At 44.4% G+C, this 23,505-nt stretch overlaps 1 protein-coding gene across 1 annotated transcript in view; it reads left to right on the top strand.

Annotated features, from left to right (window-relative positions):
* MYO3A (myosin IIIA) overlaps positions 1-23,505 on the top strand; it is a 236,160-nt gene that overhangs the window by 128,136 nt on the left and 84,519 nt on the right. The window contains exons 16-18 of the mRNA XM_089312433.1: positions 9,794-9,892; positions 9,995-10,109; positions 21,500-21,626. Coding sequence (XP_089168559.1) covers positions 9,794-9,892; positions 9,995-10,109; positions 21,500-21,626 — 341 coding nt within the window. The remainder of the gene's footprint in view (positions 1-9,793; positions 9,893-9,994; positions 10,110-21,499; positions 21,627-23,505) is intronic.

Here is a 23,505-nt window from a genome sequence, read left to right as displayed (position 1 = left end):
CTCTCTCACTGTCTATAACTCTACCTGTCAAATAAATTTAAAAAAAAAAATGAAAAGAAATAAGTGAGTCTTTTTATCCTTTTAAATGTTAATGTTTATAAATAAGTCTTTATATTAATCTTATTCTTCCTAAGTTCACACACAGGAATCAAATAAACCTCAGGAGTGAGCATTATTATATTAAACTTCAAGTTGCTACCTGATTTAATCCATCAATACTATTCATCACATTTTTATATTAGGATGAATGAGTTCCTTTTGGTGATTTTTAGTTGGATGACAAAATTATTCCCCTAATGATTCCAAAATTTCTTTATTATCTTTATGAGGAAGCTGTAGTTGACATAGGATGTCTACCTTGATGGTTATAAATATATTGTGTGCATATATGTATGTGTATGTGTTACATTTTCTTTTAAAGTGTAGCAAGTTAGAATCTTCCAATTTTCTTAGGTTGGCTTTATGCTAAACATACTCTTCAATGTTGTAGGACTATATATCATGTTAATTTTTTTAAGATTTATTTATTTGAAACTCAGAGTTACAGAGAGGGAGAAGCAGACACAGAAAGAGATCTTCTATTTCCTACTCACTCCTTAAATAGCTGCAAGGGCCAGGCTGGGCCAGGCTGAAACCAGGAGCCAGGAACTCCATCTGGATTTCCCAAATGGGTAGCAGGGGCCCAATCACTTGAGCCATCTTCTGCTGCTTTCTCAGGTGTGCCAGCAGGAAGCTAGACCAGAAGCAGAGCAGCCGGGACTCAGTCGGTGCTCTGATAAAACATGCTGGCATCGCAGGCAGTGGCTTAACCCATTGGCCACTGTCATGTCAAGTTCATGTCATGTACTAGCACATGATCATAGTAGTACATCATTCTATCATATAAAAGCCTTCAAATTTGCTATCATTCCATTCATGAATAAACTGTGATGATAGATAGCCTGAGGTCCAGGTCCCAAGTGCAGCCTTCACTGTGGAAAGTAACCCGTCGCTCCTCAGTTACGTAAGGAATACTCATTACATGAGCATGACTTTGAACTGTGGCTCCACAAGGTGTTAGTCCACCTCGAGTCAGGCAATTAAACCCTAAAGACACTTACAGGATCTTGGTTCTGCCATTTCCTGTGGGTATGACTTGAAATACTTAACCATCCTGCACCTCAGTTACTCAGCTTTAGAATGGAAATAGCATTGACATCCACCTGTCAATTAAGGTAATGTCTGTTTAATACTGAGCACAATGAGTAGCTCATAGTAACAATTCCATAAGTTTAAGCCAGTACTAGTAGTAGTCGTAGTCGTAGTCATAGTCGTAGTAGTAGTAGTCATTGTTGTCATAGTATTGAGTGCTGTAGATTAGAGATAACATCCTAAGCATAGTACCTGGGATGATGAAACACGTCTAATAAACAGCTTCTATGAACAAGGTGAGCCTAGTGCCCAAAATATAGTAGGTTCACACATAGCTTCCTTTGCCACCCATGCCTAGAGGGTGTCTGAGGTTTTCCGTCCCAAAACCATTGTGCTCTCGTAATTGTACAAGTCTCTGTTCAGCACTTTGAGAAAGAATTGCCTGAGTAACTTGTAGATATTTCAGTGAGACCACCGTGTTGAACGAGCCAAGGGCATCACTCACCACAGTATGTTCTGTGGAGTTGAGTGCTGGACTCCAACAGAAACCTTGTGAGTGGTGCCCTCTGGAGTCACCCAGTGAAGACCTGGGTTTTTTGTTTTTTTTTTTTTTAAGATTTATTTATTTATTCTTGTAAGGCAGAAATAGAGATGAGAGAGAGAGAGAGATCTTTCATCCGCTGGTTCACTCTCTAAATGGCTGCAATGGCCAGAGCTGGGCCAGGCCAGAGCCAGGAGCCAGGAGCTTCTTCTTGGTCTCCCTCATGGGTACAGGGGCCCAAGGGCTTGGGCCATCTTCCCCTGCTTTCCCAGGTACATCAGCAGGATATGGGATGCTGGCACTTGCAGGCAGAGGCTTAGCCTTCTGTACCACAGCACTGGACCCAAAGACTTGGGTTTGTAACCATAGAAACAATCTTGTTAATGTCGACTGAAATATTACAGGATGCATTCTAAAAAAAATAGCACAATTAGAGTTATATTAAAGCATCCTACGAACTGAGTACATTTTCTCTCCCAGCTGGCCTAAAGAACTAGTTTATTAAGGGAAAGAACTTTCATCTCCAAATTCACAATCAGGTTGAAATGTAATTTGTTATAATTTGAACACACCTGCCGTATAATTTATAATGAAATAGTTTTTCCACTTTTATACCATTTTTTCTTTTCCTTACTTTGAGTTGCATTTTTAATTCTAGAGAAACATTTTGGTACATTTAAGAATGAAATAGCAGACATGTTATAGAAGAATTCTCAGTAGGTGTGTTTTTAAATTATAAATTTGTTTCTTTATTCCTACTTGAGAGTCAGAAAGAGACAGAGCTCCTTTCTGCTGGTTCTTCCCCAAATGCCTGCTTCCAGGGACTCCATCCAGGTCTCCCACATGGTTGGCAGGGACCCAACTACTTGAGCCATCACTTGCTGCCCCCCAGGCTCTGCATTGCTGGGAAACTGAATCCAGGTATGGAATCCGGGCACTCAGATATGAGACACAAGCATCTTAACCACTAGGCCAAACGCCCACCCATGATTATAAACTTAAGTGGGATCTGTCATGATATTGAAAGGAAAGAACCAGTCTGAAGGCTTTAACTGAGAAAATATCTACAAAGGCAGAAAGGGCATTGAAGAACCAGCAATCAATGGCAAGATGGCCTTGGACTACAAAGGGTGAGGACCCAGTGCAGGGGGAGGCAGCAACACGGCAGAGCCTGGTGACAGCTGAGGCCGCTGCCTTGAATACTGCAGCCAGATGTGGAGAGCAAGGGGATAAACACCTGACCCTGCAGACCCCTCCCTGTGCCTCCGATTGGCCGAACCCAAAAGTAAGCCAGAGGGCAGAGGAGCTCAGGTATTGGAGTCTGCACAGGTTGCCCTTTGGGGGTCGTGGAGCAAAGCAAAGAAGAGTGGGGGAGAGTAATCTGAGGGGCAGGGTCGAACTCAGACAGGAACTTAAAATGAACTTAACCTTTAAAACAATATTTATTTATTTGAAAGGGAGAGGCAGAGAGAGAGAGAACTTCAACCACTGGTTCACTCCCCAAGTAGCCTCAATGGCTGAAGCTTGGCCGATCCAAAGCCAGGAGCCTGGAGCTTCGTCTGGGTCTCCCATGTGGGTGCAGGAGCCCAAGCATTTGGGCCATCTTTGGATCAGAAGTGGAGCAGCCAGGACTAGAACTAGCACCCATATGGGATGCCTGCGCTTCAGGCAGCAACTTTACCCACTATGCCATAGCCCCACCTTTTTGTTTTTAAGAAAATGCATCTGCCCATGTTGTTTCACCCCAAACTGAGACCACATATATTTTGTGATAACTGTTTTGATATTGATACTATCTTGGGACTTAGGACTTTAATCCTTTTTTTTTTTTTTTTTTTTTTTTGACAGGTAGAGTTGTAGACAGAGAGACAGAGAGAAAGGTCTTCTTTCCGTTGGTTCACCCCCCAAATGGCTGCTACAGCCAGGAGCCAGGAGTTTCTTCCTGGTCTCCCATACGGGTGCAGGGCCCAAGGACTTGGGCCATCCTCCACTGCACTCCCGGGCCACAGCAGAGAGATGGACTGGAAGGGGAGCAACTGGAACTAGAACCCTGCGCCCATATGGGGTGCCGGCACTGCAGGGGGAGATTAACCAGGTGAGCCACGGCACTGGCCCCATAGTCCTTAAGTGTGGATGATTTTAAAGAAGAGAATTTAGGGCCGGTGCTGTGGCGCAGCGGGTTAACTTCCTGACCTGAAGCACCGGCATCCCATATGGGCACCAGTTCGAGTCCCAGCTGCTCCACTTCCGATCCAGCTCTCTGCTATGGCCTGGGAAAGCAGTAGAAGATGGTCCAAGTCCTTTGGCCCCTGCACCCACATGGGAGACCCGGAAGAAGCTCCTGGCTCCTGCCTTTGGATCGGCGCAGTTCCGGCCATTGCGGCCAATTGGGGAGTAAACCATTGGATGGAAGACCTCTCTCTCTCTCTCTCTCTCTCTCTGCATCTCCTCTCTCTGTGTAACTCTGACTTTCAAATTAATAAATATAAAAAAAGAAGAGAATTTAAAAAGAGACCACATAATTTCAAGAAGAAAATGAGCACATCGACGGCAATGCTAGGTCATTCCCATAAATATGAGCAGTAACTTTCCACTGCAGCTTTCTCCTGTCAGCTCAGTTCCCTTCAGCAGGCATCAGTTGTATTTCTCTCCGACGCTCACCCTTCCTGGATTCCATGGGGGCAGACCTGGTGCTCTCTATTGAAGAGGGAGTGCCAATAGACTTACGGAGCAATGACTCTGTGTCAGGTATTGCACCTTGCATCCTTCAGGCATTAGGCTCTTGTAATTCTAACAGAAATATGACTAGGCATTTTCACAAGGAAACTAAGAAAATTTTAGAGTACAGGTATTTTAGAATGTTCATAGAAGCATGTAATTAGAAGATGAGCTTATTTGGGTGCAAAAATATTCTGAAATCCTTATGTAGGCAGTGTCTTCAAAAAGTTCATTAAAAATGCATATGATGAAAAAAACTATGACTGGGATTCAAATTTTATTTCTATCAAAATAAATTTATCTTTTAATTCCATTTTTTCCACAAACACTTTGAGGTACCCTCCCAAATTACCTAATATCAAAAAGCTGGTGGCCGACGTCGTAGCTCAATAGGCTAATCCTCTGCCTGTGGCACCGGCACCCCAGGTTCTAGTCCCGGTCCAGGCGCCGGATTCTGTCCCAGTTGCCCCTCTTCCAGGCCAGCTCTCTGCTGTGGCCCGGGAGTGCAGTGGAGGATGGCCCAAGTGCTTGGGCCCTGCACCCCATGGGAGACCAGGAGAAGCACCTGGCTCCTGGCTTCGGATCAGCGCGGTGCACCGGCCGCAGCGCGCCGGCCGCAGCGGCCAATGGAGGGTGACCCAATGGCAAAGGAAGACCTTTCTCTCTCTCTCTCTTTCTCACTGTCCACTCTGCCTGTCAAAAAAAATTTTTAAATAAATAAAAAGCTGGTAAGGACTGCGTTGGAGTTAGAATTGTCTCTGTTTGACGCCAAAGTTCACCCTTCATTCATGAATTCCGTCATCCATTTGATAAATGTTTCCTGAGTGCCTGTTGTGTGCTAGGCTCAGGAGATATAAAGTCAATAGGAGTGAATTCTGGTAGGGGCCGGCGCTGTGGCACAGCAGGTTAAGCTACCACCTGTTTAAAAAGTGAATTCTGGTACTAAAGTGGCTCCCAGTCTCCTAGGGAACTCCATGCCTGTGGACAGAGCTTACTGATCACTCCCAGGAAAGCAGCAAATGCCTTCCTCGCCAGGGTGAGCAGGTGGGTGGCAAGGGGGTGGAGTGTATTCTCAGAGAATAAAAAGCCTTGTTTTATGAATACCCTTTGGGGCCCTAAGAATGAAAAATTTCAACCTTAGCTTTCCAAGAGCCATTGCTGTCTGCTTTCTCAAAGATTCCCAGGTTTGACAGGTGAGTGAAGGTAGTGTCCAAGGCCGGGGCTGCGTATTTGGTCCCCAGGTTCACCAAGGCTGGTGAACACACATGAGACAGCCCCAGGGGCCCTCCTGCAGGTGACTGAGTGAGACTCTCAAGAAGTAATAGGGGATCCACCAGTAGAAATGGGGCCAGAGTCAGAGCAGGACCATGTGGTAACTTGCTGGGTCCCTGTCTGTGTCCCCAGGTTGTTCTGACCTGGGAGCACGGATCCCTTGAGCACATGCAGGAGGCTGGTGGTGCACTGTGTTCCTTAATTGCAGCTCTCACGTCCCTCATGAAGCCAGATAGGAGATGGCTGGACTTTGGAGGGGTCTTCCTGTCCTGTTTCCTGAACTCCATTTATCCACTGAAGATCAGTGTATTTCCCATGGTACCTTTAGGGCTCGCCAAATTATGATTCTTCATAAATGTAAATGAATAATTAAGGAGAAATGCACCCATTTTGGGTGTCTGCATTAGTGAGCCACCTCACTAACGGTCCATTAAAGATGTGCCACATGGGGCAATGAGTGTGGTTTCCTTAGAACAAAGCCAGCTAAGTTACGGGCACTTTCCTCATTCTACGGGGAGACACGGCAGGACCTACAGTGAACTCCTGGGTTGGGTCCAACCTTGCTCTCAGGCAATGTCTGTGTATGTTGGGGAATCACTGGACTGCAGACAGCAGCAGGAGCCGCCCTTTGGCTTAAGACCCTCCTGGTTCTCCTGGTTATCTCGTTCCTAACTTGCTGAATTTTTCTGCTCTGACTTGGGTTCATCCATTCATTCCCCGGCTGTGTGTTTACCAAAGTTCTACCCCCAAGGCTTTTATCTCTCTAGTTTTGCTTGACAATTGGTTCTGACATCCTGGGCACTAAAGATAGTGCTGTGTGATTGACACCCAAAGATGTGCTTTTCTCTCTCTGCTAAGGTCTCTTTTCCATTTCCAACTGCCCAAAACCCAAACATCCCGAAATGCAGCTGAATACTTGTCCCACCCCTGTTTCTTGCCTGTAGCCCTTTCGTTTTGCAATGAGCCCATTGGCTTCCCTTTATGTAAAACCTCCTACTCTCCCTTCACTTTCTGTGTCTAAGTACAGTCACCTACCATGCAAGGACGTTTTGGTCAACAGTGACCTGCATGTGCAATGGTGTTCCCCCAGGGTGATATCATCTGGTGTGTTGCAGCCACCCTGTGACAGTCACCCAGTGGCCCAGCCACATGACAATGTGTGCGGCTCTGTGTCCCCTCCCTTCACTGATGCACCACTGCACATATGGAGATGTCCCGAGCTCACCTCTGTAATCACTTTGTCACCTCTCTCTGCTTTCTCTTAGTCCCCTCAGACCCACACATTTGGAAGATTTAGATTTCCTAGATGTCAGCTCTGTTCTGGACTTGGGAGAGTCTCGGCTAGGAACACACACTACTCGAAAGCACTGTTACTTTTCCCTTTTGAAAATACTCCCCTTCCGGTGCAAACTGTTGAAATCTTTACTTAATGTATATTAAACTGATCTTCTGTTAAAAAAAAAAAAAAGAAATTATCAATTCCCAACTTGACTCTCACTGGGATTAAACATGACAATAGGTCTGATCTGATTTCATCATCATTTAAAAACTCACCTATTATTTTTCACTTTATGTTTCTGTGTGGGAGCAAACTGTTGAAATCTTTACTTAATGTATACTAAGCTGATCTTCTGTATATTAAGAGAATCGAAAATGAACCTTGATGTGAATGGAAGGGGAGAGGGAGTGGGAAAGGGGAGGGTTGCGGGTGGGAGGGACGGTATTGGGGGGAAGCCATTGTAATCCATAAGTCGTACTTTGGAAATTTATATTCATTAAATAAAAGTTTAAAAAAAAAGAAAAGAAAATACTCCCCTTCCTTTTGAAATACTAACAAGAACGGAAACCTGTGCTGTGCACTTGGGCAGGTTCCTCCTACACTTTCAGATGAAGTATTTCTACTTTTAACCTTCAGGGAAGACCCAATGAAGTGCTTCAATAGTTATTAATGTGACATAAACATCAGTGCTTTGACGTTACTGGAAATCTACATGGAGCGTGTGTGAAGTCTTTAATGAGTACCTGTTAAAAATTGTCCTTGTGGAGCGGCAGTGGGTACAGGAGTTAAGGTGCCACTTGGGAGGCCCGGATCCCCTATCAGAGGACTTTGCTTCCGCTCCAACTTCCTGCTACTGTACATCCTAGAAGGCAACAGGTGATGGCTCAAGTACTTGGGTCCTTGCCACCCACATGGGCTCCTAGATTCAACCTGGTCCATCCTGACTGTTGCAGGCATTTGGGGTGTGAACCAGCAAATGAACACCTCTCTCTCTCTCTCTCTCTCTCTCTCTCTCTCTCTTGTAAAATGAAAATTAGTACATAAATACTCTTGTAATCAATTTTAGCAGAACCTAGAATCGAAACTAGAGATGATAACATAGAGCAACATATGTCCTAAAATGCCAAACACCTTTTACTATATCACTGGAAAAATAAATATATGTGACCATATTGGCGTTATTATTGATTCTGAAGAAATATTCTGTATACTGAAGGAATAAATAATTTCCAAAGAGAACAAAGTTAAAATCTCCATCTGCACTGAGGTCACTGCCTAATATACAGGAAGAGAAGACTTAGGAAAGTTTTTAAATCCTTTCTGATCTTTTAAGTAAAATAATTCATGTGGAATTCAGCGTAGTATAAAGTGTGTTTTCTTTAATTCATGTGGGATTCAGCGTAGTATAGAGTGTGTTTTCTTTCTGTTCCTGTGCTTCAGGTGGAAAAGCATCTGAAGGCTCCGTTGTTCAGTAAAGACATCAGCTTGGTTATAGTATTTCCTTTCCTGAAAGTATTTCACTCCCTTAAGTTCCCTAATGAAGTCGGTGAGGGGTGCGGGCGAGACCCGGGAGGGTTCATCTTGGGAGTGATGAGGGGCAGGGGCCTGGAGCTGAGCGCAGCCACCATCCAGGGTAGCAGGGAGCAGAGTGCTCATGACAACCACACAGGATCTCAGGGCCCAGCCCTGTGATCGCACTCAAAGCCTAGTGATGGAGAGTTTTATACCAGCTGAAGGGGGAGTAGCCATAGAACAAAGACAGCAGGGCCTTAGGGGTTGGGATGTTCTCCTTCATTTAACCCTGCTCCAGCCCATAAGCCTGCTGATGATGGAGTGAGTGGCCAAGCGGAGGTCCAGGGCCACCCTAAGACAAGAGGAATCCACAGGGATGACGAGAGGAGATGCCCAGGAGAGATGCAAGCAAAGCTTTCCCGGGTAGGCACCCAGGTCCTGAAGATGAGCAGGAAAGCAGGCCTCAAGCAGGGGCTGGGGATATGGGAAACTGCAGAACAGGAGGCTCATGGCCTACTTAGAAGAGAGCCTGAAGCTGTGGGCTGTCCCCAGAGCCCACGTGAGGCAAGGGAAGACATGAAGGAAGGAGGTGACTGAGACTCTGTGATCCAGGAGTGATGTCGTGGGACATCCTGAGCTCCTGACCCACTAATTGTGATCCACCCTCGTTCAATTACGTTTCTCCAGTTATTGCTCAGTTGTGTTACTCCAACGCCTGGGAAGTGCAGCTGATACTCAGACCGCAGGGTCATAGGATTTGGGATTATGAGAAAGATTGCTCATGCAGGGAAGAACATGGGAGCCCCAGAAAGGCGGCGTGGAAGTGGGCTCTAGAGTCAGGCTGACCTGGTTTGAATCCAGTGTGGTCATCAGTTATGCGACTTTATGCAGAGGTTGCTCGCTCTAAGCCTTTGTTTCCTTGTCCAGAAAGTGAGGAAACCATGCTTACCTCAGGAAGTTATGGCAGACAAATGAGATAATGTCACACTTAGGCTCATTTGTTATTGGTTTCATCTTCTGCCTGCTCCATCCAGCTTAGGGATTTTTGAGTGTTCTGCTCTTGCTGTATTCTCGGTGCCCAAAACAATGCCTGGGAGTCAATTACAAGTATATATTAATGATTCAAACAAAGTGCTCATCATGAGGTCTGAAATTAAATGACTGTGGCTTTAGTTGATGACAGGAACAAGCACAGAAATTCAAAGGCACAATACAGCACTCAGGGGGGCCCACATCAACACTCACAGCTGTTGTCCTTCTGATAATTATATTGCAAGCAATTTTAGCAATTAATAAATAGGCTCACTAACCACCTTACTGAAAGTGTCTTGTTTTACCAGTGGAGAAAAAAATTTCCATATTTTCTACTACATTTATGCCGGTTTGGCCGAGAAGAAGAAGCTGGCCCTGTACAAATTGCCCGAGAGCAGACCTCCCAGGTGAGCCACCAGCTTGCACTGTCATGAATGAGACTTTCTGCTTCACTTTAGATTCTTATTCTTTTGCATTTTTTACCTTTCCTTTTGTGATTTTTTTTTCAGGTACCTACAAAATGACCACCTCAGAACGATACAAGACATGATGAATAATAGTTTCTATAAATCCCAGTATGAATTAATCGAGCAGTGCTTCAAAGTCATAGGTTTTACGATGGAGGTAAGTGCGGAAAACGTGGAACTCTTCAGGGAATCTGTCTATCATTGCTCACGATAAGAGCACTCAATGAGTGATATTTTGCCAAATACTTAACATGGCCTCTGCTCCTGGGGCCTTTCTGATGCTGAGTTTAGGCACCTTTCTGCTTCTTCTGTGATGATTATCTATCCACATTTTTCTTTTCTTTTTGGGTTATTTGTATTTTGCTAAAATATTGTTATTTTCATGCCATGGATTTGCATGAATTTTACTGAATTTTCTCATACTTTTTTTTTTTTTTTTTTGACAGGCAGAGTTAGACAGTGAGAGAGAGAGACAGAGAGACAGAGAGAAAGGTCTTCCTTCCGTTGTTTCACCCCCCAAATGGCCGCTACGGCCAGTGCGCTGCACCGATCCAAAGCCAGGAGCCAGGTGCTTCCTCCCAGTCTCTCATGTGGGTGCAGGGCCCAAGCACTTGGGCCATCCTCCACTGCCCTCCCGGGCCACAGCAGAGAGCTGGACTGGAAGAGGAGCAGCCGGGACTAGTACCCGGTGCCCTAACCGGGACTAGAACCCCAGGGTGCTGGCGCCGCAGGCGGAGGATTAGCCTAGTGAGCCATGGCGCCAGCCCTGAATTTTCTCATACTTTTAATGTGTCCTCTATCTCTGGATTTGTTTCCTTTTTCATTCTAACCATGGATACATTTTTTGACCATGGCTCTTTTTTTATCTTTAATTGAACTTCTAAAGGGTTTTCAATCTATTTCTTTTCTTTGTTTTTTGTTTTTTGGGTTTTTTGTTTGTTTGTTTGTTTGTTTTTTTGACAGGCAGAGTTAGACAGTGAGAGAGAAAGAGACAGAGAGAAAGGTCTTCCTTCTGTTGATTCACTCCCCAAATGGCCGCTACAGCCGGAGCTATGCTGATCCGAAGCCAGGAGCCAGGTGCTTTTTCCTGGTCTCCAACGTGGGTGCAGGGCCCAAGCACTTGGGCCATCCTCCACTGCACTCCCAGGCCACAGCAGAGAGCTGGACTGGAAGAGGAGCAACCGGGACTAGAACTCGGCGCCCATATGGATGCCGGTGTGGCAGGTGGAAACCTAACCAAGTGAGCCATGGCGACAGCCCCTCAATCTTTTAAAAACAAAGGGGTAGGGGTGGTGGCGTGGTGGCGTTGTGGTGTTGTGGCATAATGGGTAAAGCCAATACCTGCAACACCAGCATTCCATATGAGCACAGGTTCATGTCCCAGCTGCTCCATTTCTGATCCAGCTCCAAGCTAATGGCCTGAGGAAAGCAACAGAAGATGGCCCAAGTGTTTGGACCCCTGCTACCACCACCACCCACCTAACCCCAGCTGAAGCTCCTGGCTCCTGGTTTCAGCCTGTCTTGGTCCTGGCCATTGCCGACATCTTGGGAGTGAACCAGTGGATAGAAAATCTCTCTCTCTCTCTCTCTTTTTCTCTCTCTCTGTGTGTGTGTGTGTGTGTAAATGTGACTTTCAAATAAATAAATAATGTTTTAAAAATGTTTAAGGCAAAAACAAAACAAGTGGATGTATTTACCTATCCTATAAATGTTCTCATTATCTGTGTTACCAATTTTGGTTTTATCTTTATATTTTTATTAATATAGTCATTTGGTTTCCCTTGTCTGTTTCCTTAAGGAGAATACTTTGTTCTTCTGTTTTTGTGTTTTTTTTTCTTATTTACCAATAGATTAGAGCTCTAAATCTAACCCTGAGTAATAAAAATGTCCTTCCTCCCCTGGACAGTGCTTTAAATGTGTAACTAAATGGCTTGTTTAATAGGGATTCCCAAAGGGTTTTAGAGAGGTTTTCAAGCCTGGCTCGTAGCTGTTTACTGTTTGCTGTGTTGATTCAGATCTTCTGGTAAGAGAGATCATTCTCAATGTCAGTCAGGCTTTTAGAAAAACCCTTTCAGGAAAGTACTGTGCAATGTGTTGAGTTTTTGTAAAACATAATTGCTGCAGCTTTGAATGACTAATTTGTCCATGGGAGAGGTTTACTGAGACTCCTTGAGTTATCAGTTAAGAGCTTAAGCTAAAAAAAAAAAAAGCCAAATTAGTCTCAAAAACTTTGGGAAGTCTTGTCAGCAAGATATAAAATATAGATCTGCTGACAGAAATGAAACTTTACAACAAACCTTCAAATTCTGTGCAGTGTGGAGTTACTGAATCTCATCATTTCATCACCCACTTTTGTAGCACTGTCCTCTAAAATGGACTGCAAGAACCTGTAGTTCCCGGAGCCATTTTTCTACTTACCAGAAAGTAATATTTCTAAAGATGCACGTGTTCTTGGTATAGAGAGAAGGTTGCTGGAAAAGGGATTTTCTGCTAACACGGGACATGTGCTGTTGAGCCGTGATGACAGGTGGTCTCCCGGCCTTGCCTTCCTTCTGGAAGCTTCAGTTCTGTCTTGGATATCCTTGCTGCCGGCCTGGCAGGAGGTGCTCATCCCTAGGAAATGAAGTGGGCCCTGTGCCCAAGGGGTGAGGCTGGAGATGGACAGGCAAGTGGCGTCTCTTTTGACTTGACATTAGAAGCCTGCTTTCCTAGTGAGATACTCAGCAGACTCATAGAATGGCAGATGTCCTAAATAGCACTCTGGCCTCAGAATCAGCCCTAAAGGCACTCGGATCTGGCTGAAAAGCCCATGAGAGTATTTCAGGCATGGAAAGCCAAGACACTCTGGCAAAAAGATCACTGTGAGTGAGATCCCAGTGGAAAGAACAGGTCTTCAAAGAGGGAGGTGCCTTTCTCTGAAGGGAGGAGAGAACCTCCACTTTGACTATGACCTTGTCTAAACAAGATAAGAGTCGGAGAACTCAAGGGGCTTCCATAGCCTTGGAAACTCATGATTGGTGCATAGGGAGATTACTGATGCCATAAACAGGAGTGTCAATTTGTAAAGTCAACAACAGGAGTCACTGTGCACTTACTCCTCATGTAGGATCTCTGTCCTTAATGTGCTGTACACTGAGGCTTAATGCTATAACGAGTACTCAAACAGTATATTTCACTTTGTGTTTCTATGGGGGTGCAAACTGTTGAAATCTTTACTTAATGTACACTAAACTGATCTTCTGTTAAAAAAAAAAAAAAAAAGAAAAGAAAAGAAACTATCAATTCCCAACTTGACTCTCACTGGGATTAAACATGACAATAGGTCTGATCTGATTTCATCATCATTTAAAAAAAAATCATCTATTATTTTTCACTTTATGTTTCTGTGTGGGAACAAACTGTTGAAATCCTTACTTAAGGTATACTAAGCTGATCTTCTGTATACTAAGATAATCGAAAATGAATCTTGATGTGAATGGAAGGGGAGAGGGAGTGGGAAAGGGGAGGGTGGTGGGTGGGAGGGACGGTATGGGGGGGAAAGCCATTGTAACCCATGAGACGTACTTTGGAAATTTATATTCATTAAATAAAAGATAAAAAAAAAAAAAAAAAAAAAAAAAAAAAAAAAAAAAAAAAAAAAAAAGCCTGCTTTCCTGGGGAGTGTTTAAGTAAACCCAGGGAAACCGTTGTGCTTCAGAGTCCTAGAGAACTTGAGTGAACTTGAGCGTTGATGCATTCAATGACTTTGAGGCTGTGAAACAGAACAAAACTCCATCATGTAATAAGATCTCTGAAGGCTCTTTGGGAAACTTGCAGACACTGCCCTTTGGTGAGATACATTACCATGAAGAGCTTTCTCCAGTGAGACAGGGCCAGTAGGGGGATCTCATTCCCACCACCACCCACACATGCCCTCAAAAGAATCCACAAAGACTGGCAGGATGACTGGACTGTTATATGGACACCAGAGAAATTGTTTGGCCAACAGCATTCCTGCTTCACAGTTGGGATAAAAAACAACTGGACCAAGTGGGACTTGGACAGTTATAAGATCACTCATTGCTTGGGACTCACTGTGAATCTGTCATGTCAGGGTTGGAGCGCTGTGTGCCGTTGTCACACTGCGTGCTCTGGGTGCTGGATATGGGGACTGGACTGAGATCTGAGCTGTTGACCTTCCCTGACTGCCTTTAGGGAACATGCTCTGAACTATAGGTTTTGGAGTCAGATGTGATTCTGATCCATTTCAAGAAAATAGGTATTTTTAGGACTGGTGAGATAAATGTGTTTGCAATGGCTTCAGCTCTGGGAAAGGGACTCCCTGACTCAGGAGTGCGAGTCCCAGCCATATTCTGGGAGGTTCATGACCTCCACCAAGAAATGCAGCCGAGCTACAGGAGACACGCCCAGGAGGTTCCAGATGCCAGTGTTGCAAACATCCCATCTCTTGCTCTAACTCTGAGGTCCCGAGTATCAAATATGACCCTTAAGTCTTTGCTCTTGTTCTAACTCAAAAGACCCAGATCTTGTGTGCACCTGAGTTTCAGCATACTGTAAACCCATCCTAGATTAGCTGCATCAGGAATAAAATAGGATATTCTCTGCTTTGTCTGATACTATGTTAAGTAGCTTAAATCCAACCATTCTAGGCCATGGCTGCTTCCAGACGCATCTTCGATACTTCCCACTGCAAAATCAAGTTCGAATGTGGCTCCTCCCCTTCCCATGTCATTTCCTGTGTCTAGACTCTCCTAAAGCAGGCCCTCATCTTGCCACCTGGAGACAGCTGATTTAAGCACCCAGAGTATCCCAAATCCTGGAGTAGAGCCAATTTATTTGGATTGCAGAGAATAAAGAGCAAAGTAGCATCCACAGTTTTTCTCTGCCCTTGGCCATCAGATCAGTGTTGCTCGGGACGGTGGCCTGGCTCTGTTGGGTGCCAGGTGAAGGGAACACAGGAGAGGCAAAAGGGACCTCGACTCTGTGCACCCATCAGAGCAGGCCCTGCCGTGAGCAGGGGCTGGCACTTCTTTTCCCTAGCAATTTTTTTTATCAGATTTCTTTACCATTTCACTCCCACTGGAGGTTGCTATCTTAGCAGCAAGGATTCATTTTTAATTGGTTTGTTTACTTCTGAGTCCCACTCCTTAGAAGCAGTGCTTCCCTTAGATTTGATGCAACTGCATTCTCTTGCTCGGAACAGTAATGTTTAGTAACATTCAGATGAAACCAGTTTTGCAGTTTGCATCGACTGACAAATATAATTCACTTATTTCAAAGCATATGTTCTAAATTTAAACATACTCAGGGTTTATTGAACATGAAAACACATGGCTTAGGATACAGGGAGGTACAACATCTGTTTTCCGGAACTGAAGCACAGCTACTGTGAGATGTGAGGGGACTTGCAAAAGTTCATGGAAAACGGAATTAAAAGATAAGCTTATTTTGGTGCAAAAAAAATCATTTTGAAATCTGCATAATTTTTTCATAATATGCATTTTTCATCAACTTTAAAAAATATCTGTATTTATTTTCATCTGCTTGAAAAGCAGAGCAACGGAGAGACCTTCCATCTGCTGATTCACTCCCCAGACGCTGGCCACAGGCCAAAACTGTAGCCAGAAATTCTATCCAGGTCTCCCATGTGGGTGGCAGGGACCTCATCACTTGAACATCATCTCCTATCTCACAGCATACATTAGCAGGAAGCAGGATTAGAAGCGAAGTGGCGGCCAGCGCCGTGGCTCACTAGGCTAATCCTCCGCCTTGCAGCACCGGCACACTGGGTTCTAGTCCCGGTCAGGGCGCCGGATTCTGTCCCGGTTGCCCCTCTTCCAGGCCAGCTCTCTGCTGTGGCCAGGGAGTGCAGTGGAGGATGGCCCAGGTGCTTGGGCCCTGCACCCCATGGGAGACCAGGATAAGTACCTGGCTCCTGGCTTCGGATCAGCGCGGTGCGCCGGCCGCAGCGCACTGGCCGCGGCGGCCATTGGAGGGTGAACCAACAGCAAAGGAAGACCTTTCTCTCTGTCTCTCTCTCTCTCACTGTCCACTCTGCCTGTCAAAAATAAAAAATAAATAAATAAAAAAAGAAGCGAAGTGGCTGGAACTTGAATCAGCACCCTGATATAGAATGTGGGCATCGCAAGTGACAGCCTAACTCACCCACCACAACACCCGCCCCACCCGTGAACGTTTTGAAGATCTCTCCTATGCGTGGATGTCTAAAAATGTTTACCGCAAAATAAACTTACCCTTTCAATCCATTTTCCGCAAACTTTTTGGAAGTCCCTTCTGATTTGGAGAAGACCTGCAGTCCCTGTTCCAGGTGACTCTCCAGGAATGTGCTGGACTCCCACCTGAAAGCAGAGACTCAGCCAGTTAACAGTGCAGGCTGTCCCAGTTGGAGGCAGTAAAATTAAACTGAATTCTGTTTGTGGCCTTTTTGAATTTTTTTATGCTATCTTGCTGGCCTTCTTAGGTAGGTTCTTTTCCAGTAGCTGTTTCAAATTTATTTTGGAAAGAGGCAGCTTTAATGTCAAGTTCAGTAAGCTGACCCTCACGTCCTGTACGTGTGGCATGCTGCTGTCACAGTGCACTGTGGTACAAGAGTCTCTTTCTCTGCCCCTTCAGTGGTGTCGACAGCACCCACAGTGTCTGTGCTCCTTTTAATGCCTCCAGTTCTCTTGGTCCTTCTGTGATTCAGCACAAAACCAAAGGATGGCGGGAAACCAAAGTCAGATTGAAATTTCTAACCCTTTCAAACACAACTTACTAAGCCATCTTCCATTTAAAATAAATTATTAGTAATTTGATGATCCAACTCATTAAGAGAGTATAAACACCCGCTTCATAACAGGTTTTTGTTTGGCTTCTTTTGCAGAGTCATAAATTGTATCTAAGACGAGAAAAACTTCTTTTATGCTTTTATTTTGCTTACATTTCTAATGAAAGCTAAAAATCACAATCTAGTCTGTTTCCCTTAAGTTATCAGTTATTACATTAGTTATGATCAAGTAATATTAGTGAAAGAAATGAAAGCATTGCACAAGACATTGAATTTCTGTGAAATATTCTTGAATAATTTTTAAATTGGAGATTCTGATCCAGAAAATCTTTTCCCATTCCAGTGTCCTGAGCTGTTTCTCCGTGGTTTCACCTAATAGTCTCAAAGTTTCAGGTCTCACATTTAGGTCTTTAACCCATTTTTAGCTGTTTTTGTAAATGGCGAAAGATAGGATGCTAGTTTCGTTCTTCTATGTGTGTATATACATTTTCCCCAGCACCATTTATTTAAAAAGCTTTTTTGTTATATTGATGCGTGTTCCTTCAATACCTAATGTGCTCAGAGTTTTATCATGAAGGGATGTTGGATTTTGTCAAATGTCTTTTCTGCATCTATTGAGATGACCATATGATTGATTTTTAAAAATCGATTAAAGTAGGAAGAAAGCTATTTTTGGTTAGTCATTTGATGAAATTTAAAAATAAAATTCGAGATCCAGGCATTTGGTCCAGAGGTTAGGACAGTGCTTCGGGTGCTCGCCTCCCTTATCATAGTGCCTGGGTTCAAGTCCTGGCTCTGCTTCTGATCTGGCTTCCTGCTAATGTGTACCCTGAGAATCAGCAGGTGAGGGCTCCCTCAGGTGCTTGGGTCCCTGTCACCCACATGGGATGCTGGAATGAGTTCCAGGTTCCTGGCTTCAGCCTCACACAGCCTTGGCTGTTGTGGACATTTGGGGAGTGAGCCAGCAGATGTGAAATCAGTCTCTCTCTCTCTCTCTTTTTTTTTTTTTTTTTTTTTTTTTTTTTTTTACAAGCAGAGTGGACAGTGAGAGAGAGAGAGAAAGGTCTTCCTTTTGCTGTTGGTTCACCCTCCAATGGCCGCCGCGGCCGGTGCACCGCGCCTATCCGAAGGCAGGAGCCAGGAGCCAGGTGCTTCTCCTGGTCTCCCATGGGGTACAGGGCCCAAGCACTTGGGCCATCCTCCACTGCACTCCCAGGCCATAGCAGAGAGCTGGCCTGGAAGAGGGGCAGCCGGGACAGAATCCGGCGCCCCAACCAGGACTAGAACCCGGTGTGCCGGCACCGCTAGGCGGAGGATTAGCCTGTTGAGCCGAGGCGCCGGCCTCTCTCTCTCTCTCTCTCTCACACACACACACACATACACACACTCTCACACTTTTTTCCCTTCCTCCTTTTCTCCCTCTATCCCTCCCCCTTTCCCTTTCAAATAAATATAAATAAATAAAAGAGACTATGTGTGAAGAATGGGGAGGGGGCAGCATATGCCAAAACTGGGTATGAAAATAATGTGGAATTCTGGGGCCCTGTAAGGAGTCTGGCTGCTGGCTGTGGAAAGTAGCTACAAATGGGAATGGAGAGCAGAAAAGGCACAGAGACACAGAACCCTTCTTTGTGTGCCTTGGTAAGAAGCTAACTGTCCCCAGGGGAATAGGAGCCATCGAAGGATTTTAACTAGAGACTTGGATGGTCCGATTTGCCTGCTAGAGAGATCATGGAAGCATGCCTGTGAGTCCAGCTCTGACCCTGGTCCTGCCTGACAGATGCGAAGCTGTATGCCAGGAGTTCACCTGTGAACTGTCGGCAGTGTTCACTCAGGAAAGACTATTTGCAGTCACTTCTATTTGATTCATTCACTGTATGAGCGATTTTGAAACCAGGTCTCCAGTTTCTGCTTGGTATTTGATATTCTGCTTAAACATATTTTTATTTGTTTTGTGAATATACTGATCTTTGCGTAAGAATAGAAACAACTTTCAGTTTTATGTTCACTTGACTCATAAATATAACTTTAAATTGCCCTAAACAGCCATAGCCAATTAAATTTTGTTAAATGTCTGACGCTTTATAAAACTACAGTGTGTCTCAGTCTTTTGAACATTTCTAATGACTGACAGAGTGGGCCTATAAAGATTGATGAGCACTTACTGAACTTTTTAATCACTTAACTAAATCTCAAGCACTTAAACCTAATAACCTGGAAATCTAATAAGTCAAAATTATTAACAGAGTAAATCAAGGTTTTTTATGCACTTGAAGGCAATTTGCAATCAAATTATGTTGTGCTTTTCAGATTAAAACCATAATGGGCAGATATTTGACAAGGAAGCTAAGACACCATTTAGGACACCTACATCTCATACCAGAGTTCTTGGGTTTCAGTCCCAGCTCTGCTACGGATTCCAGCTTTCTGCTCATGCCTCCCCGGGAGGCAGCACCTGATGGTTCAAGTACTTGGACCTCTACCACCCATGTGGGAGACCCACATGGAGTTCTAGGCTCCTGGCTTCAGCTTAACCCAGCCCCACCTGTTGTGTGAATTTGAGGCGTGAACCAGCCAATGGAAGCTTGATCTCTGTCTCTCTTCCCCTGCCTTTCAATTAAAATGAAAATAAGTAAAAATGTTTTTAAAACATTAAAACGATTAGTATAATATCAAATAAGTATTTAAATCAAGTCACAAGACTGATTGTCAGGTTAGTGCCATGTCTCTAATACTATCTTAAAGGTTTCACACATTTAAGAATTAAACCCATTCTTTATCCCACAATTAAGAATTAAACCCATTCTTTATCCCACTGTTGTGTGTCTTACTCACAAATTTACCCCTAAAGGCACCAATACTGTATTAGTTTGCTGGGACTGCCATAGCTCCTCTGGCTGGGTGGCTAAGCTACAGATGTATCTTTCACAGTTCGAGGGGCATGAGAACATGATGTCAGCAGGGTTGGTTCTTTCTGGGAGCTCTGAGGGAGATTCTGCTCTCTGCCTCCTTCCCAGCTCCTTTCTGGTGGCCATCATTGCCATTTGTGGTACTGCAGACGTGTCACCCCAGCCACTGCCTTCATCTGTCTTCATGCACTGTCCTTCCTGGGCGCGTCCGTCTCTTTGAATGGCATGTTCTTTTAAAAGGACGCCAGTCACATTGGAAGAGGATGCACTCATCTCGGTGTAACGAATTACATCTGCAATGACCCTACTTCCACACAAGCTCACATTCTGAGTTCCCGGGGTTTAGGACTTTAATACATGAATCCAACCCATGACAGATAGTATAGATTCTATTTGCTCCAACACTTCTATTCTTATTTTTATCCTTTCCAAGGGTTGTGAATTGAGGCTGAACATTTAGGGCCATTTTGGGGATGGAGAATTGGAGACTTTGTCCAGGATCTAGATCCTGCCTATTTCATATATCCATCCGTCTATCCATCCATTCACCCATCCACCCATATAGACAACCATCTGTCCACCCTCCCACCCACCCATTCCAGCCATCCACTTGACCACCCTTAGAGGGAAGGGAATAATCATTTGAGTTAAGTATAGTATCTGAGCTTTAATGAATGTAGCAACATGAAAAAGAAAATAGAGGATTATGTCTCCTTTCTGTAACTCACTGCACCATAAACACTGTTGGAATAATGTCTACAACTGCTATAGATTTCCTTTCAAAATTCCCCCAGTAATTCTAAGAAGAATCTATATATGTGAATCTATATGTGTATGTGTATCCATATATGTGTATATATTTCTGTGTATGTATATATCTAAATATCCATATATGTGTGTATACATACGTGTGTATGTGTATATATCCATATATGTATATCCATGTTTATGTTTTATGCACCTTGATGCACCATAAAAATTTATGTTAAGAGGTAATAGCTACTATAAACTCTAAGCTGTAGTCAAATATATATACTTATACTTAACTGTATAACTTAACTATAACTTATACTATACTTAAACCACACAGACCCTTTGGTTTTGGTGTTTATATCTCTTGAATGTTTTCTGTCTTAACTCTCCTTAATCCACACATCTCACCTTATTTCCATAAGACCTCAGGGAAATTTATACCTGTGATAACAACCATACACAGTTCTACAGGTCCATGTGAGTAGATTTATAAGTGGCCTAATAAATAAGGAATTTCTACTGCTGAGGAGAGCACCCAATTTCTATTTTTTAATTCATTTTTGCATTTATAAAGTATTTTAAGCATTGCTGGGTAACAGGCTCCACACTTACCTCTAAAGTTAAAATAATGGGGACAGACGTTGGTACAATGATTAAGATGCCCTACACCTACATCCCCTATCAGAGTGCTTGGGGGCTGAGTCCTTGCTGTGTTCCCAATCCCAGCTTCCTGCTAATGTGCACCTGGGGAAGCAGCAGATGATGACCAAAGTACTTGGGTCCCTGTCACCCATGAAGGAGACCTGAGTTGGGTTCCTTCTTATCTACTGGCTTAGTCCTGGCTATCGTAGGTTTTAGGGACTGAACTATCAGATGGAATATCTCTGTCTCTTTACCTTTCAAATAAAATTACAGTAAATAAATAAAGTTAAAATTAAACTAACCAGTGAGGCCAAGCCTGGTTAGATCATTGTCTTCTTGGATCTCTCAGTCTGATGCCATAGTCGGCAGGTTGTTCCCCTACTGGTCCCACAGCCATAGCCACTGTCTTTCTGTCCTCACAGGGAGCATGATGTAATGTTTCTGTGTGTGTTTCAGCAACTTGGAAGTGTGTACAGTATACTTGCTGCCATTTTGAACATTGGGAACATTGAATTTTCTTCTGTGGCAACTGAACACCAGATTGACAAGAGCCACATTTCCAACCACGCAGCCTTGGAGAACTGTGAGTAGCATCGTCTTCCCTCTGAAACTCTCAGAGTCTTCTGACCATACATGACCATGTGTGTCCATACATGACCTTGAGTGACCATAAGTGTCCATTCGTGACCATGCATGTCTATATGTGATGATGTGGCCCTTTTGTGACCATCTGTGTCACAGAAGGGTGATTTTAAGAAATAAGCGATTGAATTTACATGGAATCCTTACAAGAATATTCAGATTGGGGCCAGCACTGTGGCATAGTGGGTAAAACTGCCCCCTGCAGTGCCGCCATCCCTTATGGGCGCCGGTTCAGGTCCTGGCTACTCCACTTCTGATGCAGCTCTCTTCTATGGCCTGGGAAAGCAGTAGAAAATGACCCAAGCTCTTGGGGCCTTCACCCACATGGGAGACCCGGAAGAAGCTCCTGGCTCCTGGCTTTGGATTGGCACAGCTCCAGCCATTGTGGTCAATTGGGGAGTGAACCAGCAGACAGAAGAACCCCCCCCCCCATCTGCCTCTCCTTCTCTCTATGTGTAACTCTGACTTTCAAGTAAAATAAATAAATCTAAAAAAAAAAACAAACAAACAAACAAAAAAAACCTCAGATTCAGTTTGCAGATAATGAAACTTTAAAAGTCCACTCTTTGAAATGGGTCTTTGTGCCTACAAAGTAGTTCCTATAGAAAATGTTTCTAAGCCTAGGCTCTTATGACTGGCTTAGGAACTATTTGCATTCAATGTAAAAACAGAAAGTATAATTAAAATTTAGTAAACTTATATCAAAGAGTTATCTTGTAGATTTGGTATCTATATCATTTCACAAGTAATAAAGACATATAGGATTAAGATGGCAGAGTAGGGAGGGAGCAATACTGCTCTAGTCTAGGAGAAGATAGTTAAAAAAAAAAGTGGAAAGACTGCACTCTCAGGGAAGAGTTAGGGAGGAAACCCCACGCAAATTAGAGGGACACAGCAGACCTACATGGAGGGTGTGGACATGCACAAATCAGAACCCTGGCAGCCGAGAGCCTCCACACCAGCTTTGGAGAGAGGTGAGACCAGACTGCAGCAGCCCAAGCCACTAACAATAAAACTGCAGGAAAAGCCTGGAGGGAATCTGGCTTGGAGCCCTGTGGGGGTAGTGTACCTGCCAGAGTAGGGAAGAGAAACAGCAGGGGTGGGGGACACGTTTCTCTCTCCCCGATCACCCTGCAGTGGCATCCTGTAACAAGCTGCTAGAGAGCGGGTGCCATTTTGGACATACATAACAGCTACGCCAGCTCATGTCCATGCCCAGCAACCAGCCAAGCAGACTCCTGAGTCTGGCGGGCAGAACTGACAGAGGGCTGGGTTCTTGTGACTGGGGGTGGGGTGGGGGAGGGGCCTGTGTGCCTGGCCTGTGAAAGCACTGAGACTGGGGCTTTGAAAGCACTGAGGCTACTTGGGAAGGCTCAGGGTGTGGTTGAGACTGGGCAGTCACTGTGGGAGGCTCCACCTGCTCAGGGCTCCCTAGTTCCCTCGTGAGGGACATTGCTGGGATCTGCTTATACTGAGGACTGCAGAGATCCTTTGTGTGGTCCTTGCAGAAGTGTGGATGGATATTATACCCACTGGGGCTAGTGCCCAGGCACTGGTCTCCTTTGAGGAGAGGCAATGAGCCCTATAGACTCAGCTCATTTCTGTTTTTCTCAAGAGAACAGAAAAACCTCCCCTCTGATTAAAAAAAAAGAGAGAGAGATTTACCATGCCCAACCCTGGTGTCACCGTAACACTCCTTTCACCCTGGAGCACTGAACAGAGCTCCCTGGACACACCCACCATACACCTCTAGGTATTCCCTGAAAGCAGAGAATCCACTAATTCCCATAGACATAGTCCAAAGATAAAAGTCGCCACAG

This window comes from Oryctolagus cuniculus, chromosome 13, assembly GCF_051225735.1.
Source record: "Oryctolagus cuniculus isolate XC-2025 breed Fujian yellow rabbit chromosome 13, ASM5122573v1, whole genome shotgun sequence".
NCBI classification, from domain to species: Eukaryota; Metazoa; Chordata; class Mammalia; order Lagomorpha; family Leporidae; genus Oryctolagus; species Oryctolagus cuniculus.
The sequence above is the reverse complement of the archived record's forward strand: the minus strand, read 5'-3'. Positions and strand labels throughout refer to the sequence as shown.